Raw genomic sequence first — 23,348 nt, forward strand, 5'->3', positions numbered from 1 at the left:
AAAAAAGAAATTCTGGGCTTATAAAGTCAAAAATTTGCCTGAAAAAAGTCCACCAAAATCTTTGAGTTTTGAAAGTGTTCTTAGTCTCAAAAGTGAAAATGTTTAGATTTTTTTTTTTAACTCAGAAGTTTTTTCCTAGAAAAATTCTTGGATCAATCTAAAAACCTGAGAGTTTTTTCAAGCAAATTTTCAACTTTCAAACTCAGAAATTCAGACATTTTTTTCTCAAAAAGGACTGAAATTTTTTTGGCAGAAATTTACTCCTTTTTTTCTACCTACAATGGCCCTAATACGCCATCCTACCCTCACTAACCTTGGCTGTCAAAGCTTTCTAGTATGTAACAGCATCAGGATGATGTCCACGAACTTTTAATTGACAAAAACCTTGGCAGGCTGTTGCTATGACAACAATAAACAAGCCACAAGAACTAGCTCTCCCCTCCTTCCTAACTAATCAATAATATAAATACAGTAAAACTTATTACTCGACTACAATTTTTGAGTACACTACCCATCTCTGTGTAATACCAAGATAAATATCAGTGATATTTACTGTAGTATTTACTACCAAACTAGCAAAATTAGCTTAGCTAATGTAGCTTTTAACTGCAAGCTCAGTCTGTCACGTAGCCTACGTGGGTTTCTACATGTGGCTACTTACTCTGCCAGTCACCAGAACCTTTTTATACACACGAAGAGTTCGTACGTCCTTTACAGATCCCCTGAAACATTAATTGTATACATCCATAGGTTTCAGGCTGCAAAGCTCCTCCATGTACGCACTTTTCGTGTTCACAGTCAACTACGTCGTCGTATGAGATCGAAGGCAGCTTGCCCACGTCGTCTGACATATTTTCACTCTGCGTCTCACACGGTCGATACCGACAGCAGCGATTTTGTTAATGTATCTTTCTCTCGTACATTGGTCCACATATTTCTCTTTATTGTTGACGTCAAAGCCATGGGTCTGCTATGCATTGCCTACTAAAATGGTGCGGATCACTTCCGGTTCAGACTTGTGAGAACTATGTACTGATTTTTGTCCTGCGACTTGAATTTATTACATTTTTACTAGACTTAATGATTTTTCCATTGATGGATATTGACTCTCATTGTGATTCACTAGATTCCCAAAGCCTTAGAAATAGTATTATAATTTCCACTTTATTTCCATTTATTCGTGAACTGCCTTAGCCTGGAGCAGTAAATAAATACAGTGTTAGGAAAGAGGCCCTCTGTTTATCTCAAAGACTCTTAGGTCCTTAAAAATCACTTGAAAAGATATACTGGGGTGACAAGAAAATAAACGGTTTCCTGGGAAAAACTCCCATCCCTGATTCTGTCGGTTACTTTTATGATTAATTTCCTTTCAATTATAAATGCTTAAACACTGTTTTTTTAAAGTCACAGCTTAAGTTTTATCGTCTATCTTCTGCTCATACTTTATTAACAAATGCACTCATCTGCTGGCTGTTGGCCCAAACAGCCCTGTATCAGCTTCCTTCTCTCTGATAGGTTGACATCTATTTAAAAGTGGATGGGGTTGGTGGCGGGCAGCAGGATGATCTGATGGATTATAGCCATAATCTAGCACACTGACATACTTCCTCTTTCATAGAGGTCTAAGCCCAAGGGAAGAGCATTCGAAAAATCCTCTGACACCTCATGGCACCAGTTTCCCATCCTGATTCAGTCTTTGAGACTTCTACTTTACTGACTGGACAGGATATGGACTGTCCTGTTCTTCATCTCAATGCTTTTTTCAATGCCAAAATGCTGCTTATAATTTGAGAACATCACCTGGTTTTGAAGGTTTAGGTGAAGCCTTGATATATATAGAGGAATTACATAAAATATGAAGAAACATCCCATTACATCCCATTCTTTTCTGGATATACAGAAAGGAAACTCAGAAAAACCTTTTTTTATTCCTAAAGCAGCATCATCTTGATGATTGATACAATCCATTGATGCTTGAATTATCTAGCTAGCCCCTAACCCTAAACCACTTGATACATTCTTGTTGGTTGTACAGGAGGCTCCACTTCTGATTTTCAAAGCTGTAGAGTTGTGTAATTGCACATCTGTTTGCAACCATTTTCAGCAGCTTATTTGGATTTGAAGTGACAGAGACCCTAAAGCAGCTCAAAGTAGGCAGAACTGATCAGACTAAAATCTCATTATCTAAGAATGATTTTGTACAAAAAATCTAACAAACATGTTTTGTGTAACCCATAGACCTATCCTATCCTCTTCAAGGAAGCATCATAGGTCACATTTAAATTGTATGATTTGGGTCAAATGTTTGCATACTCTTCAACAAGCTTCTCAAAATAGTTTGCTGTAATTTTGGCCCATTTCTTCTCACTGAACTGCTGTAACTGAGTTAAGTTTGATGGCCTTTTTGCTCAGACACACTTTATTATTTTGTTGGGATTGACATGAGGGCTTTAAGCCACTTTCTAATATGTTGGTGATACATATTAGCCTATGTGGGACCTTTTTCATTTATAAGGTCCATTTGTGCTCAATTTGAAACTTTCTGGCAGGTCTTGAGACATTGAATGTTGCCTCACACTTCAGCTGTAGTTTAATCAGACCACAGGACAATAAAGGCATTGGTCCCTGTCTGCATTAATATATCTAATCTGGCTTTTTATGTTTCTGTTGGAGTATTTGTTTTTTTCTTTGCTGAGCAACCTTCCAGCCCATGTTGGTACAGGACTGGTTTCACTGACCAAAGGCATTTTCTGACTCATTTATCTCTGAAACACAGAGCTGGACATTGAAATGCTGTTTATACTATATAAACAGATGAATGTGGCACCATCAGGCATCTGGAAACAAGGGCTGAAATGATTGATCAGATTAATCATGATGAATCAGTTATTGAAATAATAATCAACTAATTTAGTAATCAATTAATCATTAACTGGAGTAAATAGTCTCAAAGACAATTTAATGAAAAAACAACATATTCAGAGCAGCAATGAAGCAAAAACAGTATAATACATAAATAGATTTTGCATTTAAGATACAAAAAATAGCTAAAGGGATAGTAATCTTATTAGTGTATGTGTAATAATCTCCGTTTGTCTCAGGTCCATTAGGATGACTTCACAAAAGACAGACTGAGGCTTTCTATTTATTCTAATCTAAGGAGAGAGAAAATCAAGATGGTGGTTAACATCAGGCCTGCTAACTAAATTTATCTAAAATATATGTTAAAATATATCACTGGCAAGAAAACACAGAGTTACAGCAGGCAACAGAAAAAGGGGGAGGGGCCAGTCGTTACTGGTTTCTATGGTAACCTCCACCCGGGAAGTCAGGAGAAAATGACTTGTTGACGAAACAAAACTAATTTGAAGAATTACTAAACTAATACAGGCGAAGTTCACATCTGCAATAATGTTTTAAAACCACTAAAAGCTTATGTCACTGACTATTGTGACATTTAGATAATAGAAACAGTTTTGATGACCCATAACAACTGACCCATAACAGGAGAGGTTTGGTCTGCTTTAATAGACAGAGAGGAAGCAATATTATACTGTATATTTATACAGTGTATGTAATATATCCGAGTTTAACTGAATATACAACATAATCAAGCCAAAGGCTTTTGAGGTCAGAGCTAATGCTACTACTACAAACACTAGTAAACAATAAAATGGCTTTTGAGCAGACATGAAGTTGTAAAGCTTTGGTTATTTCTACTTAAACATGCCAGAGGAATAGATTTGAATGTAGATGTGGCCATGGAGAGAATCAAGATGACTGCTGCGCATAATCCATGCTACATTAATGGTCAACTAGTGCCATTAGGTCTTTGAGCATTCAATAAAGAGGCTGTGAGTTTGAATATCCCTGCAGTCAGTGTGTGTTTGTGTGTTTGTCTAGGCTGGAGAACAGGATTTCTCTAAAAAAAAAAAAAGATAATACTCTCGGTTGAGGCATTATGTGTCCATTTAGCTTTTAGCTTAGATTAACACACACAGCATCTAAGCAAGTGTGTGTGTGAGTGTGTACTAGTGTCTGTGTCCTGACTGGCTAAATTGATGCTAGCATAAGAGAGAAGTAAAATGAGACTGAGTATCGTGACCCTGAGTTTAACCTTCATTCAGTCAGCTCCTGTTGGCTTCACTGTGCAGAATAAATGTGCTGCTGTCTCACATCCTCTTTATTTTTAACCAGAGGTACTCCAATGTCTTTGCTTTTGTGTAGGTCATGTGTCAAACTCAAGGTCCGAGGGTCAAATCCTGCCTGCTTTAGCTTTTTAAGTAGTCCTCAAGAGTCTAGAGAACCTTTGAGATAGCAGTTATGTTTTATTTTAGCAATGAAATCAAAGCAGTTTTTATCTGTGTTCTGCCTATTTAAATCAACGTGAAAAGATGTTCAGTATTATTTAAATTTAAGAAGTATTTATTGAATACAGAGATAGTTATTTGTTCATATTTAAGGACATTTCAGGACATTTATTATCTTTTCATGGCCCAAAATGAAAATTAGCTGGTCACTCTTGGTTCAGATTATATTTTTGATTAATTATCAATAATCTTGTGGCGGACCACCAGGGGGCGCCACTCATAACTTGGCTACAGGATGTCTTGATTTAAAAAATACATGATTCTGGTGCGGCTGCACAGTGGCACAGTTTGTAGCACTGTTGCCTTGCAGCAAGAAGGTTCTGGGTTTGATTCCCGGCCTGGGGTCTTTCTGCATGAAGTTTGCATGGGTTCTGGTGCTACTGTTGTTTTCAGTTGGAGTTCAGTAAACAAAGTGATCGATTCAAGCTCCTGTGTCATTAATCTAACTCCCCCATAATCTGACTTCATAGCTGTTTTATATCCTGAAACTCTGCCTCCCAAAATCCATCAAATTATGACAAGTTAATGTATTGAAGAGAAATGCAAACTAAACTACAGAGTTAAAGCTGCAGAGAATGCACCTTTTACAAAAATATGTTTTTTCCATGTCATCTTGTGACAGCTAATATGAGACACATCATCTTTTGTAAAATTACATAATTAATTACAATAGGACGCAAAAACAGGTTGAAAACAAGCAAGAAGAAAAAAATATCAAAGCAGGGTCTTCGTATCTGGATCAATAAATAGATCTGCAACATAGCCAGGTCCACTGGATCAGATGGACTCTATCTCTCAAACAAAATATGACAATCTTTCCTTTATTTTCCTAAGATGACCACAAACTCACACAGAATAACAAAATCATACAACCTGAAAGTAAATGAACTTAAAGAGTGAAAGCAGTGTCTCTCTTTCAGTGTGTGCCGGTTCCAGGCCAGGGCTTTCGATTCGGTCAGTACTGCTGCCGTTGCAAGGAGGGATACTACAACCCGGAAATCTCTCCTGAGGATTCAGGTAAGTCAACCAGGAAACCATCAACCAATTTCAAGATGAATATCAGAGAAGCTACAGCCTTTAGCGCTGCACACACTAATGTTATTCTGTTATTTTTGTGATTAAAAAATTATGATTATTAAAAATGGACAAAGATTTTTGTTCGTGATTAGTCGGGGTTCACCCTGGACTGGTCAGCAATCATCAGGGTCACTAAGGAAAGTTTCTGGGAACTTCAAGTTAGTTACATGACATTCTGTTTTCCCTTGGTATAATTACATAATGTGACACCCATCACATTTTTACAGCCATTGGCCTCTAGACACATTGCAGCGTGACGTCACACACTGAAGATCCTGCCCCCAGCTTTCCTGCTGGAGGGCAAAAAAACGGTTCATCAACAATCACTACCATTGGTTTTAGCTGTCAAGTTGTCAAAATATCACTCTAAACCTTAATTATACGCCTGATATGTAAAAGAAAAATGGATGGAGTGCTTTGCTATTAATTGTCAAGACTACAACAACCAGTTAAAACGTTTTCATTAAACAATAGCAAGAGAGGGAGGGAAGTCACTTATGGTAGCTCGACTATGACAGCCTTAGCATGTAGATATGCTGTGGGATTTGGTGAGTTCTGGGTCAGTTTAAATTAAGAGGTGTTTAAATTAGCTAATCTATCACTGCTGTGTACATAGTTGCAAAATAAATATCAACCCTGAAAACATAATACTGTAACAGACTGGATGTTCTGTTCTTTCTGTGGGAAATGTTTGCTGCTTCTTGGTGTTGAATCCTGATTCACTAGTGGAGCTGCTGTCAGTCAGTTGCTATGGGTACGAATGCGCGTAGCCTCACTGTCACCATGCCGTGACAGTTTTCTGTCGGTAGCAGTGCATTTACTCAGACAGCAATAGTAGCTTATGGAGGAGGTCGATATTTTCACAGATTATCTGTCTCATATTAAACTGACAACATGGTGACATTTTTAACTGATATTTAAAAAAATTTTAAATAAACCCTACATGCTGCAGCTTTAAACAGAAGACAAGAAAAACTATATATCATTTGAAAAATGTGAAGAAAGAAAATATAAATTAGGTTTTAAGCAACATGACGCAAATAATGTGTGTGTGCATCTATCTCTTTCACATTTTTTATCATTTTCAGGACAGGTAGAGAAAAAGCTTTACAGACATGATTTCTTTCACCGGTGCATGCGAGAGCTGCAGGTTGCACATGGCTTCGCGTAGGTGGTGCAGATGCATACGTTTGTTTTGCAGATGGAGACCCTATAAATGGCAGCGAAAGCAGCGTTACGTGTTACCCGAACATGCCCATCTGTCTCCCATGCTGGCCCGGCTGTAAGAGCTGTCAGGACAGCACCCCCTGCTGGGTGCAGGAGGACAAGCTCCTCAGGGCCGGGGTGCTGGCCCTGCAGGGAGTCTTCATGTTTCTCGTCTTTGTCAGCATGCTGGTGTCCTATCAGCACCGTCAAAACCGGGTGAGTCACATGCCTTAGTGAGTCAGGGCAAATTATATGAATTTGTTCCACTGGCAGATTATAATTAGTACTTTTTCATCAATATCAAGGAATTATTATGAATTATTGACTTAAAACAAGCTGAAAAATTACTTGTAAGTAAATATTGTCTTATTTCAAGTGTACTAAGATATTTATACTAGAACCTAGACAGAAATACTTGGTGAGATTTTGTGTTTTTGAGGTGAATAATGCCATCATGTCTTTGTGTAATATGTCAAAGTTCAAATTTTCCACAAATTGTTTACGGATTACTGGACATTTACTCTGTACATCAGAATAGCATAACTAAAACATGCAGGATAAGATGAACAAATTACAGTAAAATAAAACATTTTTAAATGTATGAGAATATGCAGCAGCTAGTGAAGTTGGTTGTAAGGTTAAAACTAAAATCCTCTGCCAAAATACTAAATCTCACCAATTATTTTTTGTCTAGTTTTCTGAGTAAATTTCTTTGACTACAAAAGTGAGACAAAATTAATCTTTAAGCAACTTTTCAGTAAGATATAGGAGCTTGTTTTAAGTCAATAATTCCTTAATATTTAGGAAAAGGTACTAGATTAATTCACTTATAACATGGTAAAATGTCTTGTTATACAAGTTTAACTAGTACTTTTAAAAATTAATAGTAAGGAATTATTTACATAAAACAAGCTCCTAATTTTGCTGAAAACTTACATGCAAGTTTTGTCTCATTTCAGGTGCAAAATATTTGCACTAGGAATTAAACAGAAATACTCGGTAGGATTTTGTGTTTTAGCACTCTGTGCTTCATCTTTTCATTTTGTTTTCCGTCTCTTCCTTCGCCTCGTTGCCTTCAGAGGATCCGCGCCTCCAGTCTCCTGCTGCTGGAAACCATCCTGTTCGGCTCTCTGCTCCTTTACTTCCCGGTAAGTACGATGTAAAGTTCCTCATGCAAAACACACCGTGTGCGTTTCTCAGCTCCAGTCATAGATGATTTCTCAGAGTTTATGTTCATTTGGTAACATCTGCCTCTGCTGATGAGGGATTGTTCCTGCAGACTGAGACAGTGTGTGCAGAGCGGCACATTAACGGGAAGTGATTTAACGTGTCAACATGTTAATGGGCTGGCCGCTCTGCCCTTCTGAACTACTTACAGTCATTTCTAAAAATAACAAGTGATCAGCATTTAACAGCTAAGCAGCATTTGAGGTACAAACAGAGAAGCCACCATACAGAAATACTAAATATAAATTATTACACAAACTACTATAGCATTTTCGCTACTTTTTACTTGAGTAGAAATATGTTGAAGTATTGCTACTTTTACTTGAGAACAATATTTGGCTACGCTATTCACCTGAGATAATAACTAACTAAATGAATAAAAATAATTTACATTGATGAAAACATTTGACTTACTTTGCTAACATATTGGCCTCTGTACGTAAGTTAAAGCGCAAACAGCCACTTCTACCCAGCTCCCTGAGGTAGCCGTACTTTGCTAACATTTGATCAACACCTTTATGCTACATTACTTGTATCAGAGTTGAGTTTGTCTCCCCCTGCAGGTCTTCATTCTGTACTTCAAGCCGAGCACGTTCAGATGTATTCTTCTGCGCTGGGTCCGAATGCTTGGCTTCTCCGTTGTTTATGGCACAATCACACTGAAAATGTACAGGTAAGGGATTGATATAACGCCAGAGAAACGTTATATCAACATTTAGCTAGCAGCTGGCTAATCTTCTGCCATAGACCACAGACACTGGCTGCGTTTCCACTGATAGCGCAAATCCTTGTCTCTATTCTGCTAATGTCGAAGAATCACAATCTCGGGGTTTCTATTAAGTAAGAAATTAAATTAAAATCACACATAAATAAGCTTATTCACTCGATAAGTCATTAAAATAACTATGGCGACAGATGTAAACATTTACATGACACATATAATTCAGTCATGGCGCTAGTCCTCATCATCTCAGCCATCAGAGGAGATGTCGGCGTTTTATTCAGACGTTGGAGCAACACACCTCTTATCCTTGGGTGCGGCTACTAAGCGGTGTTTTGGGGAAACTGTAGTCTGCCATTTTACAGAAGAGCTTTGGATTTAACACGTTCGAATGACAGAACTTTTTATGAACTATGCGATGCTGTGAGAGCTCTGGAGAAGCTAGCTGCACATAGTCGTAAAAAACAGAAACAAACCGTCATCTTCCAACCACTTCCTGTCGTCTTCTTCGCCGTTTTTACCAGTAGTAAAATCCAGCTGTTGATCGCTTAACTTGGGTGTGACTTTATCTCAACTTAAAAAATAGAATGCCTTCCTTCAAATACTTTCTCTACATCTTCAGGGGGGATTTAAGTTGTTCTCACCTACTTTAACATTTAGCATCCAGCTAGCATTGCCTGCCTCTTGGTAACAAGTAGAGGAAGCTGTGCAGTGCAACACTGACTGCCTCTCTCCCTGACCAGGGTGCTGAAGGTGTTCCTCTCACGGACAGCCCAGAGAATGCCCTACATCTCCAGCCTCCACCTGCTGAGGATTCTGGGAGTGATGCTGATGACGGTCAGCTGGTTCCTGTGTGCGTGGACCGTGGGTGTGCTCCAGAACCGAGACAGGAACATCCCCGTTGTTGTTACTGCTACAACGTCAGACGGCCAGGGATTCACCCTGTGCTACCTGGACCGCTGGGACTACATGATGGCTGTGGGTGAGTGTGGGCACAAGACATGATTATTGATAAATTCTATCAGACTATTTGCTTATTTATTTCAACTGCAATGAATACAAACTAAGCAGCCTACCAAAAATTTGACCTTTTGCGAGATGCACCTTGTTGTGATCCGGTTGGAACGCCTTTTGCTTTCACAAGACGTTGTTCCACCGCATCCCATTGAGATCAGGTAACGGTGGAGAGCAGAAAACAGTTTGCTGCAGATCTAGAAAATAGCAATCAGGCCTGAAAACCTGGCTGTAGTGATGGACTCAGCAAATAAATATTTATAATTTACTAATCATACACTCATTTGGTCCATTTTTTACTTCAGCTGAGCTCCTGTTCCTGTGCTGGGGCAGCTCCCTGTGGACCGCTGTCAGGCCGGTTCCCTCAGCCTTTCATGAGCCTCGCTACATGGGCATCGCCATCCACAACGAGCTCCTGCTCTCCTCTATGTTCCACCTGTTTCGGTAATGCAACCCTTTCAGGATTTCATGTGTATTCTGAAGTACAAACTGGGCTGAGCGAGCGTTAATAATGTGCTTCCATCTTGCATTAGGTTCACCTTTCAGTCTCTGCATCCTGACTGGATGCTGCTGCTGTCCTTCATGCACACCCATGTCACCATCACAGTTACACTTACGCTGCTTCTCGTTCCAAAGGTATTTAACTTTTACATTAAATTTATGGCTTTGTAGTTTCTTAGGAAACCAAAAGCTGCTATGTAACTTCAAACATTTTGCTCCGAGATAATAAATACTCATTTATACTTAAACCAATCAATCATTTATTTATATATCCCTTTACACATCCACAACATTGGTGAACAAAATACTTCCATCAATCAAATTTTATTTGTATAACACATTTCAGCAGCAAGGCATTTCAAGGTGCTTTACATAATTAAAGAAAAAAATAAAAACAAAGATTTTTTTGGGGGAAAAAAAAGATTACAAAAGATAAAAACATACTTTTGTTACGGAACTTAAACATGTTTGCTGTTTTAACATAAAACATGGTAAAAACAAGGTAGATAAAAGAAGGAAAATAAAACCAGAAGTTCCACTACATTTTTAGGTATTAAAAACTTGCCTGAATAAAAAAAGTCTTGAGTTTTTATTTAAAATGGCCAAATTCGGTTATAGATTAAAGATCTAGTGAAAGCTGACTCCAAAATGCTTGGTCAAACCAACATAAGTACTTTGTTTGTGGAACTGTAAATAAATATTGACTGAGTTGGTGCAATAACTAGGATACACAATGGAGAGCAAGGCTGTTAAGAGCTTTAGGGATAATTAATAAGTTTAAAACCTTTCCTAAAATTTACGTGAAGCTGATTGTTTCCCCGTCTGGAAGTGAGAGTTAAAAGTGTGACCATAGTTGGTGAAACCCAGACTCGACTACTTTGGTGATATGTTAAAATTTTAAATCCTTTTTGAATGTGACCCCTACATTTTTTTTATAGTCGCTGAATTTAGTAGTCAGAAATTCGAAGTCAGTGGTAGTAAAACCAGTTAAAATAAAACCAGTTCTGTTCTGACTTAGCCACATACAGTTAGGGATGTATTATACAAAAGTCACATTTTGTTATTCTATTTGGGTTTCCACTGCTTCTTTAATATAGGCAAACCAAATATTCAAGTTATCTCTATTCAGTACCAGTTTTTCTTATATGTTACTCTTCCATGTACTTGTGCATCTTCTGTAGTTTTTTTACGAGTCTAAGGCCAGAAGAGAGGAGATAGCAGCAGAAGTGTATGAAGATGAAATGGATCTGCGACGTTCTGCCTCCTATCTCAACAACAGCTTTTGTTCTGCTTGGAGCGAGCGCAGTATGGACCCAGATGATTTTCAGGTAAAGTCTCATGTCCCCTCACACCAGGCTTTAAAACTACAGCATGCAGTTAAAATGAGATGCTTACCCCAAAAAGACATTTTTTAAGATCAGACTAAACTTATTTCATTTAGGGTTAGATAAGAGTACCTTCTTCTAATTCAAATAAGATTCATTAGAAGAATCCATATGCAGGTGTTTCAAGCCAACACCTCAAACTCCTGGTACAGCCAAAGGAAATCAGGCGAAATATCAGGAATAATTATTTCCAAATGCCTGAAGGCGCCATCTGTTCAAACAGTTGAATGCAAATATAAACGGCATGGGAAAGTACAGCCATATCAAATGAAAGGCCGCTCAGACAGGAAGAAGCCAGAAAACAGTTTGCAAATTAATTAACTGTTTTTGGAGACCTATAGTCTCGTTGAGACTAAACCGTTCACACAGCAAGTCTTGAGACTCAAATTTGATTATCCTAAAATCAGATTTTTTTTTCATGCTAATTAAATGTTACCACACTCAGACTTTTGTGTGAATGGTTAAAGACCCGGATGCTCAAAAGAAGAACGTAGAAGTTGTTGAACAGTGCGATCCGACAGTGTTGCCAGAAGATCAAAACAAGACAGAGGAAGCTAAGAAAAAAAGGAAGCACTGCCAGCTGCAGCTGTTGTTTACGCCCAGATTTACAGTGTCTCACTTCTTCTGGCGCAGAATTTTGATGCATGTCTCACATCATTGACATAAAAGCTGGAAAAAATGCATCATGACCATTCTGACTGCAGACGTTGCAAAATCTATCAGATCTGATTGAGTACAACTTATGAAGTGGCACAAACTAGATCTTTTTGGGACAAAAGTTGCATATGGGCAAACAAAATTGGATCAAATTTCCCTGCTGTGCAAACGGAATTTCAGACTGAAGGATTAGGTCATATGAAATAGGGGGAAATTCGCAAAATGGAAATCAAAATCTGAATCAGCAACACTGGTCTCTTGTCAGGAAAATGGTAGAGGTTAGTCATACAGTTTAAAAGGACAACATATGTTTGTTTTTATACCATGCATGTAAATGTTTGGTTTAAACTGTAATTTACCAATTGTAGAGGAAATCCCAAGATCTCTAAATGTGACACTGTTTAGTTGAAGGCATGTTGAGTCAAATTTATGACCTTTGTTCACCTTTCCTTCATTACACCCCAATGTTTTCTCCTGACATAAAAATGACATTTAGACTTTCCTCTGATTTGTTTCTTTCATTGTCTTTTCCTCTCTGTCGTTTCGACTTTCTGCTCAATCCCAACACCAATTTCCTGCTTTCTTCACATGAATCAGGATGAGCTTAAGAAGTTGTATGCCCAGTTAGAGGTCCACAAGGTGAAGAAGATGACAGCAAACAACCCTCATCTCTCAAAGAAGCGCAGTTCTCGATGTGCACTGGGAAGATCGCTTATCAAAAAAATTGCTGAGTTCCCAGAAACTGTAAGTCGGCAGTGCAGCCGTGAAGAGAGGGATGGATCCTTCCGCATTAGTCACTCTGATTCGTTTAGGATGGCACCAGATTCTGTAAGTATCAGTTACAGAAGTTCAATAAAATCCCATTCATCGTTTATATGCAAGTCCCAAAATGATCATCATTATGTGAGAGAGAGAGGCTCCTCATTCCGTGACTCTACATTAAGGGCCAATTCTGTGAAGAGATCCTCCCAGCGATCTGAGACAGATTCCCTGGATATTCCACCTGCGGTGTGCAAGTCCGCCAGTGCTCTGAACTTGACAATCGATACCAATCTGCTGCATCCTGATCACACAAGGCTTCATAAATCCTGGAGCCTAAGCTCCTCTACCACCCATTCCATAGAGAACATCCCAAAGATATCTGGTGGAAGTGCAATGCAGTCAAAGCAGAGCATTTCCATTAGCGATCAGACGCGGAGTGCCCTCCAGTCTGAATCATTTGACAAGGCTGAGGTCTGTCCCTGGGAGGTGGAACCAGAACAATCAGGGGACAAGAACACAAAGCATGTTACATACGCAAGCTCAAAGGACAGTGAGGAAAAGGAGTTACCCTCCCCACAAGCACTTGTTTGTCCCTGGGACCATTTGCCGCCTGTTGAGAAGACTCCTTCCATGGACAAAAACTTTCAAACTGACAGCGTGTCACCTAAAACCCCAGTAACTGTGTCTGCAAGTGCACCAGGTACACCAAGACCCAAAGTGACAAAGGATCAACGAGTCTTATCCTTCCGCAACCCTACTAATAAGTGGCTCTCTGTGAAATCTTTTATGTCATCTGTTGACAGTAGCAAATTCAGTAAGGAGATACATTTAAACAGGGAGGATTCCCAAAAAAGCCAGGAGAGTGCCTCCACAACACCAGTGTCTGGATCATCCAGTAGGCGTCCAAGCATGGACAAGAAGTCACTGCAGAAATTTAGTATGTCAACAACAGATGGAAAGCCCAGCCTTGTGAAGCAGAATGCTGTCAGGCTGTCTTCTACGGATTCCTCTGATAGAAGCCCACGAAGGATTGTGATTGTAAGATCAACCATCTCCCCTACTGACGCTGATGATTCTCAAAAAGAGGACAGCCACGAACATGTGTTTCTATCAAGGCAGAGCAGCAAACGTAGTAGCATAAGTTCCTGGGAGACCATAAGCAGTTCAAGAACCCCTTCAACTCGTCGGAGAGGCAGCAATCGAATCAGACCAACTGTCAATGCATCTTACACAGATGTTTGTCTTGGGGATGGAACAAGTTCTGCACAACCAGGAGAAGGACCAAAGAAGCAGCAGAGCATCAAAGCAAACATCTGTTCGCAGGAATCCCAGGTGATGGAGCGCTCAAATGTTTGTCCATGGGAATCACAAGACCAAGTGACTTCGAGAGGACAAGAGAAGACTCGGGTTGATGCATGTCCTTGGGAATCACAAGATATTCCAGTCACTCCGCACTCTATGACATCCAAAGAGCCACAAACTCAATCTTTTAAAGTAGACGTTTGTCCCTGGGAGAATGTAGAAACTCCCCAAATTTCAATAAGACAAGACAGTGAATATGCAAATGTTTGTCCCTGGGAGGTTCAGGACAAGGATGAAAGTACATATGAAAACCTAAATCCTGCAAGAAACAAAGGTACGCTGATGGTACCTTTTCAACATGAAGTCATGAAATCTGCCATCTATCCCAGTTCATCCACAGAAGTTATAAAAGTTACCAAAACCCCCAACACAACATCCCCTGCCCTGAATTCAAGTACAGAACTGTCCAAAGCAGCTGAAAGCTGTCCATGGGATTTCCCTGATCCACCTAATCCCATGGAAGATATTTGCCCATGGGAAGCGGGAGACAAAGAACCTTCACACAAAGACTCTGCTTCGCAAATGACTGTGAACAAAGATGTGTGTCCCTGGGAAACTGGCCATCAAGACAAACCTGATGTATCTGAAGAGACAGATAGCAACAGGCTGAATGTTTGTCCATGGGAGACCGAGTCTTGTGAAAAAAAGGAAGTGTCCAAAATGGAGTCTCAAGGGCTGCAAAGCCCCTCAAAAGTGTTAAGAAAGCAAGACAGTGGTAGGGCAGACGTCTGTCCAAGGGAGACAGATGATCCAAAAATTCTCAAAAACAAGGACAATGCTTTGGCAGATGTTTGTCCATGGGACACAGAAGACACAAAAGTTATAAAAGGCCAAGATACCATTAGAGAAAATGTTTGTCCGTGGGACACAGAAGACGCTAAAGTTACAAAAGGGCAAGATACCATTAGAGAAAATGTTTGTCCKTGGGACACAGAAGACGCTAAAGTTACAAAAGGGCAAGATAGCAGTAGAGAAAATGTTTGTCCGTGGGAAAACGAAGAATCTAATGTCTTAAAAAAGCAGGACAGCATTAGAGAAAATGTGTGTCCATGGGAAACAGAAGAACCAAAAGTGCTGAAAAAGCAAGACAGCACACGGACAGATGTTTGCCCATGGGAGACAGAAGAAACTAAAGACAAAGATGTTTGTCAATCCAGTAACAAAGAATGGGGAGATGAAGTAAATGTTCCCACAACTGTTGCAGAAAATGTTTTGTCTACCAACAGTGACGCAGATGTCACGGACAACCAGATTGCTCTCGAAGATGAGACTCCAGGAGACATGGACACGGAGCAGACGGATGAGTCTAAAGCCAACTTGGCTTTGGGTCGGCGTGACGCTCTGTGTCCATGGGACATCATCAGGAGCTCATCAGGCTCATTTACAGACAACACTACAGACGTCTTTACATGGGAGCCTGAGAACATCCCAGAGGAGGACGAGGAAGATGATGCAGAGTGTGCTGCTGAGGCTCTCGTTTTCCCACCCGATTTGTGAAATCAAAAGGAAATAAACACTTTCTGCTATTTGAGTTAGCAGGAGTTAGGGTCAACCCTAATATTGAACTATACACTGCAAAACACAATATTTTACCAAGTATTTTGCATCTAGTTTCTAGTGCAAATATCTGTATACTTGAAATAAGACAAACCTAACTTACAAGTATCTTATGAGCAAGATATAGGAGCTTGATATAGGAGCTTGTTTTAAGTCAATAATTCCTTAAATTTGATGGAAAGTACTAGTGCAACTGGAGGATTATTTCATTTCATAAGTGAATTTGGCAGTGGAACTAAAACTTTTTCATCAATATTAAGGAATTATTGAATTGACTTAAAACAAGATCCTTTATCTTGCTGAAAAATTACTTATAAGTTAGTTTAGTCTTATTTCAAGTGTATTAAAATATTTGCACTAGAAACTAGACAAAAACAATACTTGGTAAAATGTTGTCTTTACCATGTAATGTGAGTTGGGTTGTGAAATCTGTCATAGAGACTTAATTACTTATGATACATTTTGCAAAGAAGTTTTATTTTCTACTTTTGCATATTACATCATATGTTGCTCCTGCAGGTAATTGCACACACATTGAATGGCAATAACAGCTCCTGCTTCCACTCCATTTTAAATGAAAATGTACTTTGTGTCTTTATTATTGGTCTTATGTGTGCTTGTTTAAGTCTGATCTTAAACCTGCAGCTATGACAGATTTAAATGCAGTATGGAAACTCTTACTTTTCAATGAATGCTTAATGCTTTGCAATAAAATGTTATTGAAAGATGTCTAGGTGACTTAAATTGAGTTAAAACTCCAGGGAAGTGGGTCTGCAACCTTTACGATCCAAAGAGACATGTTTTGCTCTCAGTACTGCTAAATAAAATGTCTTTCTGCAAATTGATAAATACAGCTTATAATTTTTCATAAATATCGACTGCAGAAAATTTTATTTTTAGAGATTCATGTATAGTATAGATCTACAGACGTATAGACCTAAAAGAATTACTCTTGAATCCTTTTTCGGTATTTTGTATAAATTTAAAAATAGCTATAAAACACATCAAAATTAGAAACGCAGAAAATTATTTTTTACTTTTTTCCAGAATAACAAAAACCCTTTATTTACCTTAGAAGTAAAACTTTACCATGTCAAACATTAATGCAAATTTTCCATCAAAATGAAACTCTACCAAGGATGACATGTATGACATTTCATTTAATTAATGTTTGTGGCATAATAATAATGTTCCTACAACATAAGAGAAATGATGCTGAAGTGTATCTCAAAACGCAAGAAAATGATTTATTCAGAGAATTCACCATCAAATCGAGAACTATTTTGTGTTTGTCAAGTTATTTTGTAAGCTCTGTATCATATTTGTATTATGTCTTTTTAAACATATGTATGAATTACTGCAACGCAGTTCATGATTTGCCTTGTGAAGAAAAGCAGGTGGAACCATCATTATTATCAATATTTATTTTCCATTGCAGAAGTCAGCATCTTGTACATTTGGTGCAGAAATAAACCACTCAGTTTCTAGAGCTCTGTCCATTTTTATTTCTTGCATGTACAAATAAAATTATTCTCACAAGCATAACAAAAAAATTATGATCTGGTGACTTCCGAGCACAGCTGGTTGTTTGAACCAAAACTCAAGATTTTTCTTCTCATCCTTCAAAATCTAAAATATTTTTTCTTAACAGAAGGAAGCAGAAAAAGAACAAAGCCTGATTTCCTCCTCAAGCAAGAGTAACTCCATCCAAAAATTCAATGTTGTGAGTAATTCCTTAATGTCCTCTGCGTAATATAAAGACCGGCGCCCCCTGCTGACCTACTTATTCCACTGTACTGCTTCTGGTTTGGGAACTTCATAGTTGAGGGCATCAAATTCTTCCCCTGGCTTCAGGTCTGGACCAGGGATGGCAACCGTCTGGAAGAGACACCAGAGCAGACGAAAGTTCACTGACAAGTCGCTCAACAGAAAAATATTAAATATATATACCATGTACAAATTACTCAATAATTGTAGGTTAATGTCAATGTAGTCTGACGTTAACCTCAATACTGAGCAACTAAACGCTAAAAAGACAGGCTGGGTTACAAACCGAAGGAGATGGTGTCTAATTCAGATCTGTGCAACACTTTCGTTAACCTGTACTGAGTGACGGGTCATATCAAAACAAACAGCTAATGACTTTTAATAAATAATTTTAAAAAACTGGTGACCAGAGCATCTACTTATTGTTGTAGTAGTCGATTAAACCACGTAAGCCTTTCTAGACAATTTTAGAAATTCATTAAAAGATGCAACAGATAGCTAATTTCCATGTTTAATAGAAATACACATATTGCAATAGTATATTCCTTGAATGTAGCCTTGATTATTTGTAGGCTCTTCAGCTAAAAAATACTTAATTTAATACAATGTTGATTATGTTTAGGGTAGACTGATTAATAATAGGATAGAAAAAGATGCTTAATAGATTTTTAGAACTTTTTCTCCAATTCTTATTTTTTGTCCTCATCAAATTATCCTTCTGCAGTGGACAGTTACCTTAATAATTGGGTCTTTGGGAGGAGCCCATGAGGGCACAATTTTCCCGTGTAGCCTCCATCTACCGTAGGGGTTGACCAGATGCCGTTCAATGACCAGGTACTCCAGGACGTCCTTTGGTTGCTCCTCGCTGCCCAGCATCAGCCGACCGAAGCGATCATAGATGGCTAACGTCTGTAAACAAAACCGCCATTTAAAAAAGTCCAGTGATCAGAAATCCTGATTACCCTTAATATAACCCCCCAAAAAACCAGAAACAGCACTTGCTATGGTTGCTAGTTGACGAGTATTGAGTTGATCTAAAGCTGATTGGCTGCTGACGCTTTTATGAAAAGCGTCGGTTTTCCTAAAGTTTATCTTGTCAAGAGGGCTGAATGTATTTCCATCACATAAAGAGCGAATGAGGTAAAAAAAAAAAAAAAAGAGGAGTTTGTTGAATGTTTATATTTCAAAACCGTATAAAATGCATTTTGCATCACACAACGGACCGCATTTTTTTTCCCCGCCGCCATCTTGATTCTTGTACCAAGGGCTTCGCTTGAGGATGACAAGCGGCGCCCTCTGCTGGATGGCGGCCAAATTACAACACTAAAAAGAACGTTATTAGCTAATCAATTGGAACTAATTTTAATCTAATAAATTATCAACAATTAATCATAAATTGTTGATTAATTGTTTGTATCCAGGTCACCTACAGAATCTTCAATGTATATTATTTGGATTTTATATAATAAAAGTATTTGTGAATACTTGGAAGAAAAATGATACATGGTTTTAACATATTAAAAACATCAAATCTGTACATTTGTATTTAGCCTCCTACACTCTAACGCCCCAAAATCAAATAAAATGCAACCAACTATTTGTAGAACTCATCTAACTAGTAAATAACATCTACACTTAAACTCATAGTAAATAAAGTGATACCTGCTTGGAGTGCATACGAACTGTAACCTGCCCATACAGGTTGCCTTTAGTGACCATGTCGGGGCAGCGGACATGCACCACTCTGGGCGGTTCCAGTGACTCGACAAACCTCCACCGGATCGTCTTGTAACGGTTGCCTCTCGTCATCTCCTGCAAACACCGCAGCACAGAGCTGACAGTAGTTAGGACAAAGAAACGGGGGCGGGTGGACACTTTAGGACAAAGAGAAACTTACAGGATAACATCTTTCTGTAACCAGAGAATGAAGCTTCTCTTTATTGAAGCTGCAAAACAAAAACATCTAGTTAGTTTGGAGCCAAAGCAACATGTCCACATGCAGACTAGTGATTAATGTGTAAACGATTGTATTTGCCAGGTGGGCAGATCCTCCAGGATTTCATGATTGTTTTTGCGATTTGTTTTTGTGATGAAAATACCGATTTTGTGGTTCTACTTTTGACATATTTGCAAGGAATCTTGCAATATTTATTCCTTATTAAAAACAAGCAGACAGACAGGACACACACACACACACACACACTATTATCACTTAAAGAACTTAAATAGCTAAATTTTTATTGATCACAGACTGTAACTTGACAAGGCTGAAGCAGCAGTGTAGTAGAAGTAAAAAATACTGCCACCTGCAGGTAGGAGTTGGTCAATTCAACCAGAGAATTTGCTCAGAATTATACATTAGCACAAAAACATTTGGGGATTCTGTGGATTGTGCATGATTTTCTGAGATCACAGAACTGCAAAAAACTTGAGGGACTGGCTGGGAAATCAAAAAATGTGACAATACCACAATGTCACAAACACTTTTATTTGAGTTCCTTCTTTTCTTCCTAAATTATTTATCAAATAGTGATCAGAATACTATTGAAATTCAGACTGCACAGTAGTACAGACAGTGTAATCTTAAAGATAGCACTGCACTGAAAAAAAATCTAAATATTACCAATAATTTTTGGTTCTAGTTTCTAGTGCAAATATCTTAATATACTTTAAATATGATGAAACTAAATTTCCAAGTTACATTCTTAACAGTCTTCTTATAAGTTAAATAATCTGCCAGTGGTACTAGTACTTTTTTAAATAAACACTAGAGTAACTATCATCTTAAAATAAGTTCCTATACTTGTAATTTAGTTTAGTCTTATTTCAAGGGTACCAAGATATTTGCACAAGAAACTAAACAAAAACCTTTGGTAAGATTTTATGTTTTTACAGTGAAGGAAATATTTCCAGACGTGAAAAACAAAACAAACATGGAGCTGAAAATAAAATACCCTTTTATAGTAACACTGTTTTATAGCCAACAAGCTACCAGCAGCGTGTCTCTTGAGCAGCACATTACTGCAGACAGCCTGACTAACTAACCAGTTAAAATCAGCTTGTTGTACTTTAATTACTTTACGTACCACATCAAAAATAACTAAAACAATGTCACAGATATTCATTTGCTATGCTACTCTGGGTCAAAAGAATGAAAACAGCAATAGGGTGCGGTCCTGCATGTTTTGCAGCTCCTACTGGATAATATGCGCCATATAATAACCAATGGAAATGTACAGGAAAACAATAACTGAGCACGAACAAGATCATTGACCCAGAATGGTCCTTATAAATTACTCATGAGTTTATCGTTGTTTATTATGACAGTTAATGTTTCATCAGCAGATCTGAGAACAGTGTGAGGATATCTCGAGCTTCAAACACAATCCCCACAGTAATAAACATATTTTGTTGGCTGCCTGTATCAGCCGTCTGCGCAGGGGGAGGGGAACGAGGCAAGAGTTCATCTTCTTACTGTGTCAGGGAGTTGTGAGCCTCTACGAAGATCTCTTGAGCTTGCTCTGCAAACGTCTTTGTGCTGAACTGTGAATCGTGCTCTTTGATTTTACGAATCCTGAAAGAAGATTTTAAAGATCCTTATTTTAAAGCTGCAGTATACATTTTGTAAAACATATTTGTTGAAACACTATGCAGTGACTATATGGTATGAGAAACTATCTGTGGAAAAAAAAAATTAACTCCTCTGCCTTTTACCAGTGCTAACTAGAAACAACCACTGAGTGCCAGGGGGAGGATCTTAGTGCTGTCAATCAGAATCTCATGTGGCGCTGCTCATCCACCCTCTTCCTTCTCACTTACGCTCTGCTACGCTATAGCTAGCACAACCTGTCATGAATGCTAAGACTAGTTAGTATAGCCGCCAATGACTGTGGATAAGCAGTTTTTTTGAAACAATACGTCATTTCTCCGCCATTGGTACATTTAGCTCCAAGTACATGAGGTTTGTTGACAGCGCTAAGACCCTCCTCCTGGCTCTGATTGGTTATTTTTGATCCTGAGCGGTGCATTTCTTCAGACGGCACCACAGGGAGGAGATAGAGGACGTCGATCTTTTCACAGATTATTAACAACGAACATGAAGAGAAAACCAGACTTACGCGAGTTGTGATGCGGCGCTCTGTCGTATCTGTTCTGTTCGCTGTTTCAGGCCTTCCTTAGACAGCGCGGAGAGACGCGCGTCTCCTTCTGGAGGGATGTACGGGTCAAACACTCCCGCTGGTGAAAACAGGACAAAACTGATCTTTTAATGTGCATCTTAAAATCCAGATGAAATTTTCAACAAGAATATGTTTTTTCAACCAGAAAAGAGTTTAAGTCCCTCATGCAACTAACTTTACCTGAGCAAGCGATGTTAATGGATCTCTCTAAGTACTGCTGTCGGAAGACGATGCCAGCTGCTCGAGCCTTAGCCTCTAGGTTTTCTTCCTTCTTCCCCTTTAACCCCACCGCTGGAGGAATAAAGTACCTCTTCTTGGTCCGAACCGGCAAGAAAAGTGGACCAGGATGCCGTACATCTAGAGCCAACTCAGCATTCTGAGAGTGGAAATTTAAAGAAGTGATTAATCACCAGAGAAGTGTTTGATAAATGATTCTTAATGCTAGGCTAAATGACAATAAACATGGTATTAATGGAGATCAAGAAGTTAAAAAACTACTTTAAGATATTTAACAATATTATATATAAAAAGAGACGGGCCAAGAATAAGTTGATTAAGCTGCTGTGTCAGGCCCCCGAACCATCAGATGGCCTCCAATACATGCTATACTTTTAACCCAGACTATATATCTAAATTTTGCATCTCTGTTTATTGAGAATGAAAATAGTATTAAAATTGATTTGACAGTTTCAGCATGGTGTTTGTCGTTTAATTTTAAAATTTAAGACTTAAAGGAATTGGGTAGTTTACACTGTAAAAGTGCAGAGAATTATTGAAATGTTTCCATTGTTGCAATCTGATGCTAAGACCTTAAATCTTAAGAGCTCCGTTTGTTCACAATAACATCCCAGCAAACAATACCAGTTACTTGTGATTGATTTTAAGCTCCATTTTTCTTCCTCTTCTAGATTAAACCAAATGTGTATTGAAATGCTGTTAGTAGTCATGAAGTCCTTAACAGGAAAAGGGGCCTCTGATCAAATTCGGTTTAAGGCCCCATAAAACTATGGACCGGCCCTGCCTGCAAGCTATGTTTTAATATTAAACTATCGTAATATTTTTGTTCTGGCTTTATTTATTAAACAGGAAAATTGATATATATGTATTACAAATTTTCTGCTGAAAACGTGAGCTTCGTAGATTGATGCCAAGACGCCTCTAAATATTATACAATGTTCAAAACAAGCAGAAAAAAATAACGCTTTGTTAGCATGCTGACTTTATGACAATCTCAGCAAACATCACAGTACCTTTAAGCTTCTGTGTGCAACGTTACGAAGAGACCCAAACGTCCTCGTTATGGATGTCGCCATCTTGCCCCAATTACCGGAAAGTGAAAAGCAGCTTCCGGGAAAACCCTTTCAGGTTAAAAGCACCAAATTGACCGTTTTTGTCAAGGCTCTGGTGGATTTTTCTGATAAAAAGTGTAATTCTCATAATTGTTACTTCAACTTGTACCTAATATAATTACTTGCGCACATTATAGTAGCAGTTTCTCACTCATTCTAAGAAACTACAAATGTTTTTGTACATGCATCAATTATCTATACATTTATCTGCTACT

General features: G+C 38.5%; 2 protein-coding genes across 2 annotated transcripts in view; one reads left to right on the forward strand and one right to left on the reverse strand.

Annotated features, from left to right (window-relative positions):
* Positions 1–15,915, forward strand: part of gpr179 (G protein-coupled receptor 179) — a 20,460-nt gene extending 4,545 nt beyond the window's left edge. Inside the window, exons 3-11 of the mRNA XM_008418667.2 lie at positions 5,291–5,387; positions 6,649–6,869; positions 7,733–7,801; positions 8,444–8,553; positions 9,345–9,583; positions 9,921–10,059; positions 10,149–10,251; positions 11,298–11,444; positions 12,756–15,915. Coding sequence (XP_008416889.1) covers positions 5,291–5,387; positions 6,649–6,869; positions 7,733–7,801; positions 8,444–8,553; positions 9,345–9,583; positions 9,921–10,059; positions 10,149–10,251; positions 11,298–11,444; positions 12,756–15,779 — 4,149 coding nt within the window. The 3' untranslated portion in view covers positions 15,780–15,915. The remainder of the gene's footprint in view (positions 1–5,290; positions 5,388–6,648; positions 6,870–7,732; positions 7,802–8,443; positions 8,554–9,344; positions 9,584–9,920; positions 10,060–10,148; positions 10,252–11,297; positions 11,445–12,755) is intronic.
* A 249-nt stretch (positions 15,916–16,164) lies between these two features.
* mrpl45 (mitochondrial ribosomal protein L45) lies at positions 16,165–23,318 on the reverse strand. The gene is made up of 8 exons (XM_008418679.2): positions 23,035–23,318; positions 21,965–22,160; positions 21,725–21,842; positions 21,082–21,180; positions 19,504–19,552; positions 19,269–19,418; positions 18,342–18,515; positions 16,165–17,717 (listed from the first exon to the last, which is right to left on the reverse strand). The coding sequence occupies exons 1-8, from the start codon at positions 23,095–23,097 to the stop codon at positions 17,619–17,621; spliced, it is 948 nt and encodes a 315-aa protein (XP_008416901.1). The 5' UTR covers positions 23,098–23,318; the 3' UTR covers positions 16,165–17,618.
* Between the last annotated feature and the right edge of the window lie 30 nt (positions 23,319–23,348).

The sequence above is a fragment of the Poecilia reticulata genome, linkage group LG1 (genome assembly GCF_000633615.1).
Source record: "Poecilia reticulata strain Guanapo linkage group LG1, Guppy_female_1.0+MT, whole genome shotgun sequence".
In the NCBI taxonomy this organism is placed as follows: domain Eukaryota; kingdom Metazoa; phylum Chordata; class Actinopteri; order Cyprinodontiformes; family Poeciliidae; genus Poecilia; species Poecilia reticulata.

Coding starts and splice junctions, on each gene's coding strand:
- mrpl45 (XM_008418679.2), bottom strand. CDS start 23,097: ATGGCGACATCCATAACGAGGACGTTTGGGTCTCTTCGTAACGTTGCA. Junction 19,553..21,081: donor GCTCACAACTCCCTGACACA/GTAAGAAGATGA, acceptor TTTGTTTTGCAG/CTTCAATAAAGAGAAGCTTC. Junction 19,419..19,503: donor TTACAGAAAGATGTTATCCT/GTAAGTTTCTCT, acceptor CGGTGTTTGCAG/GAGATGACGAGAGGCAACCG.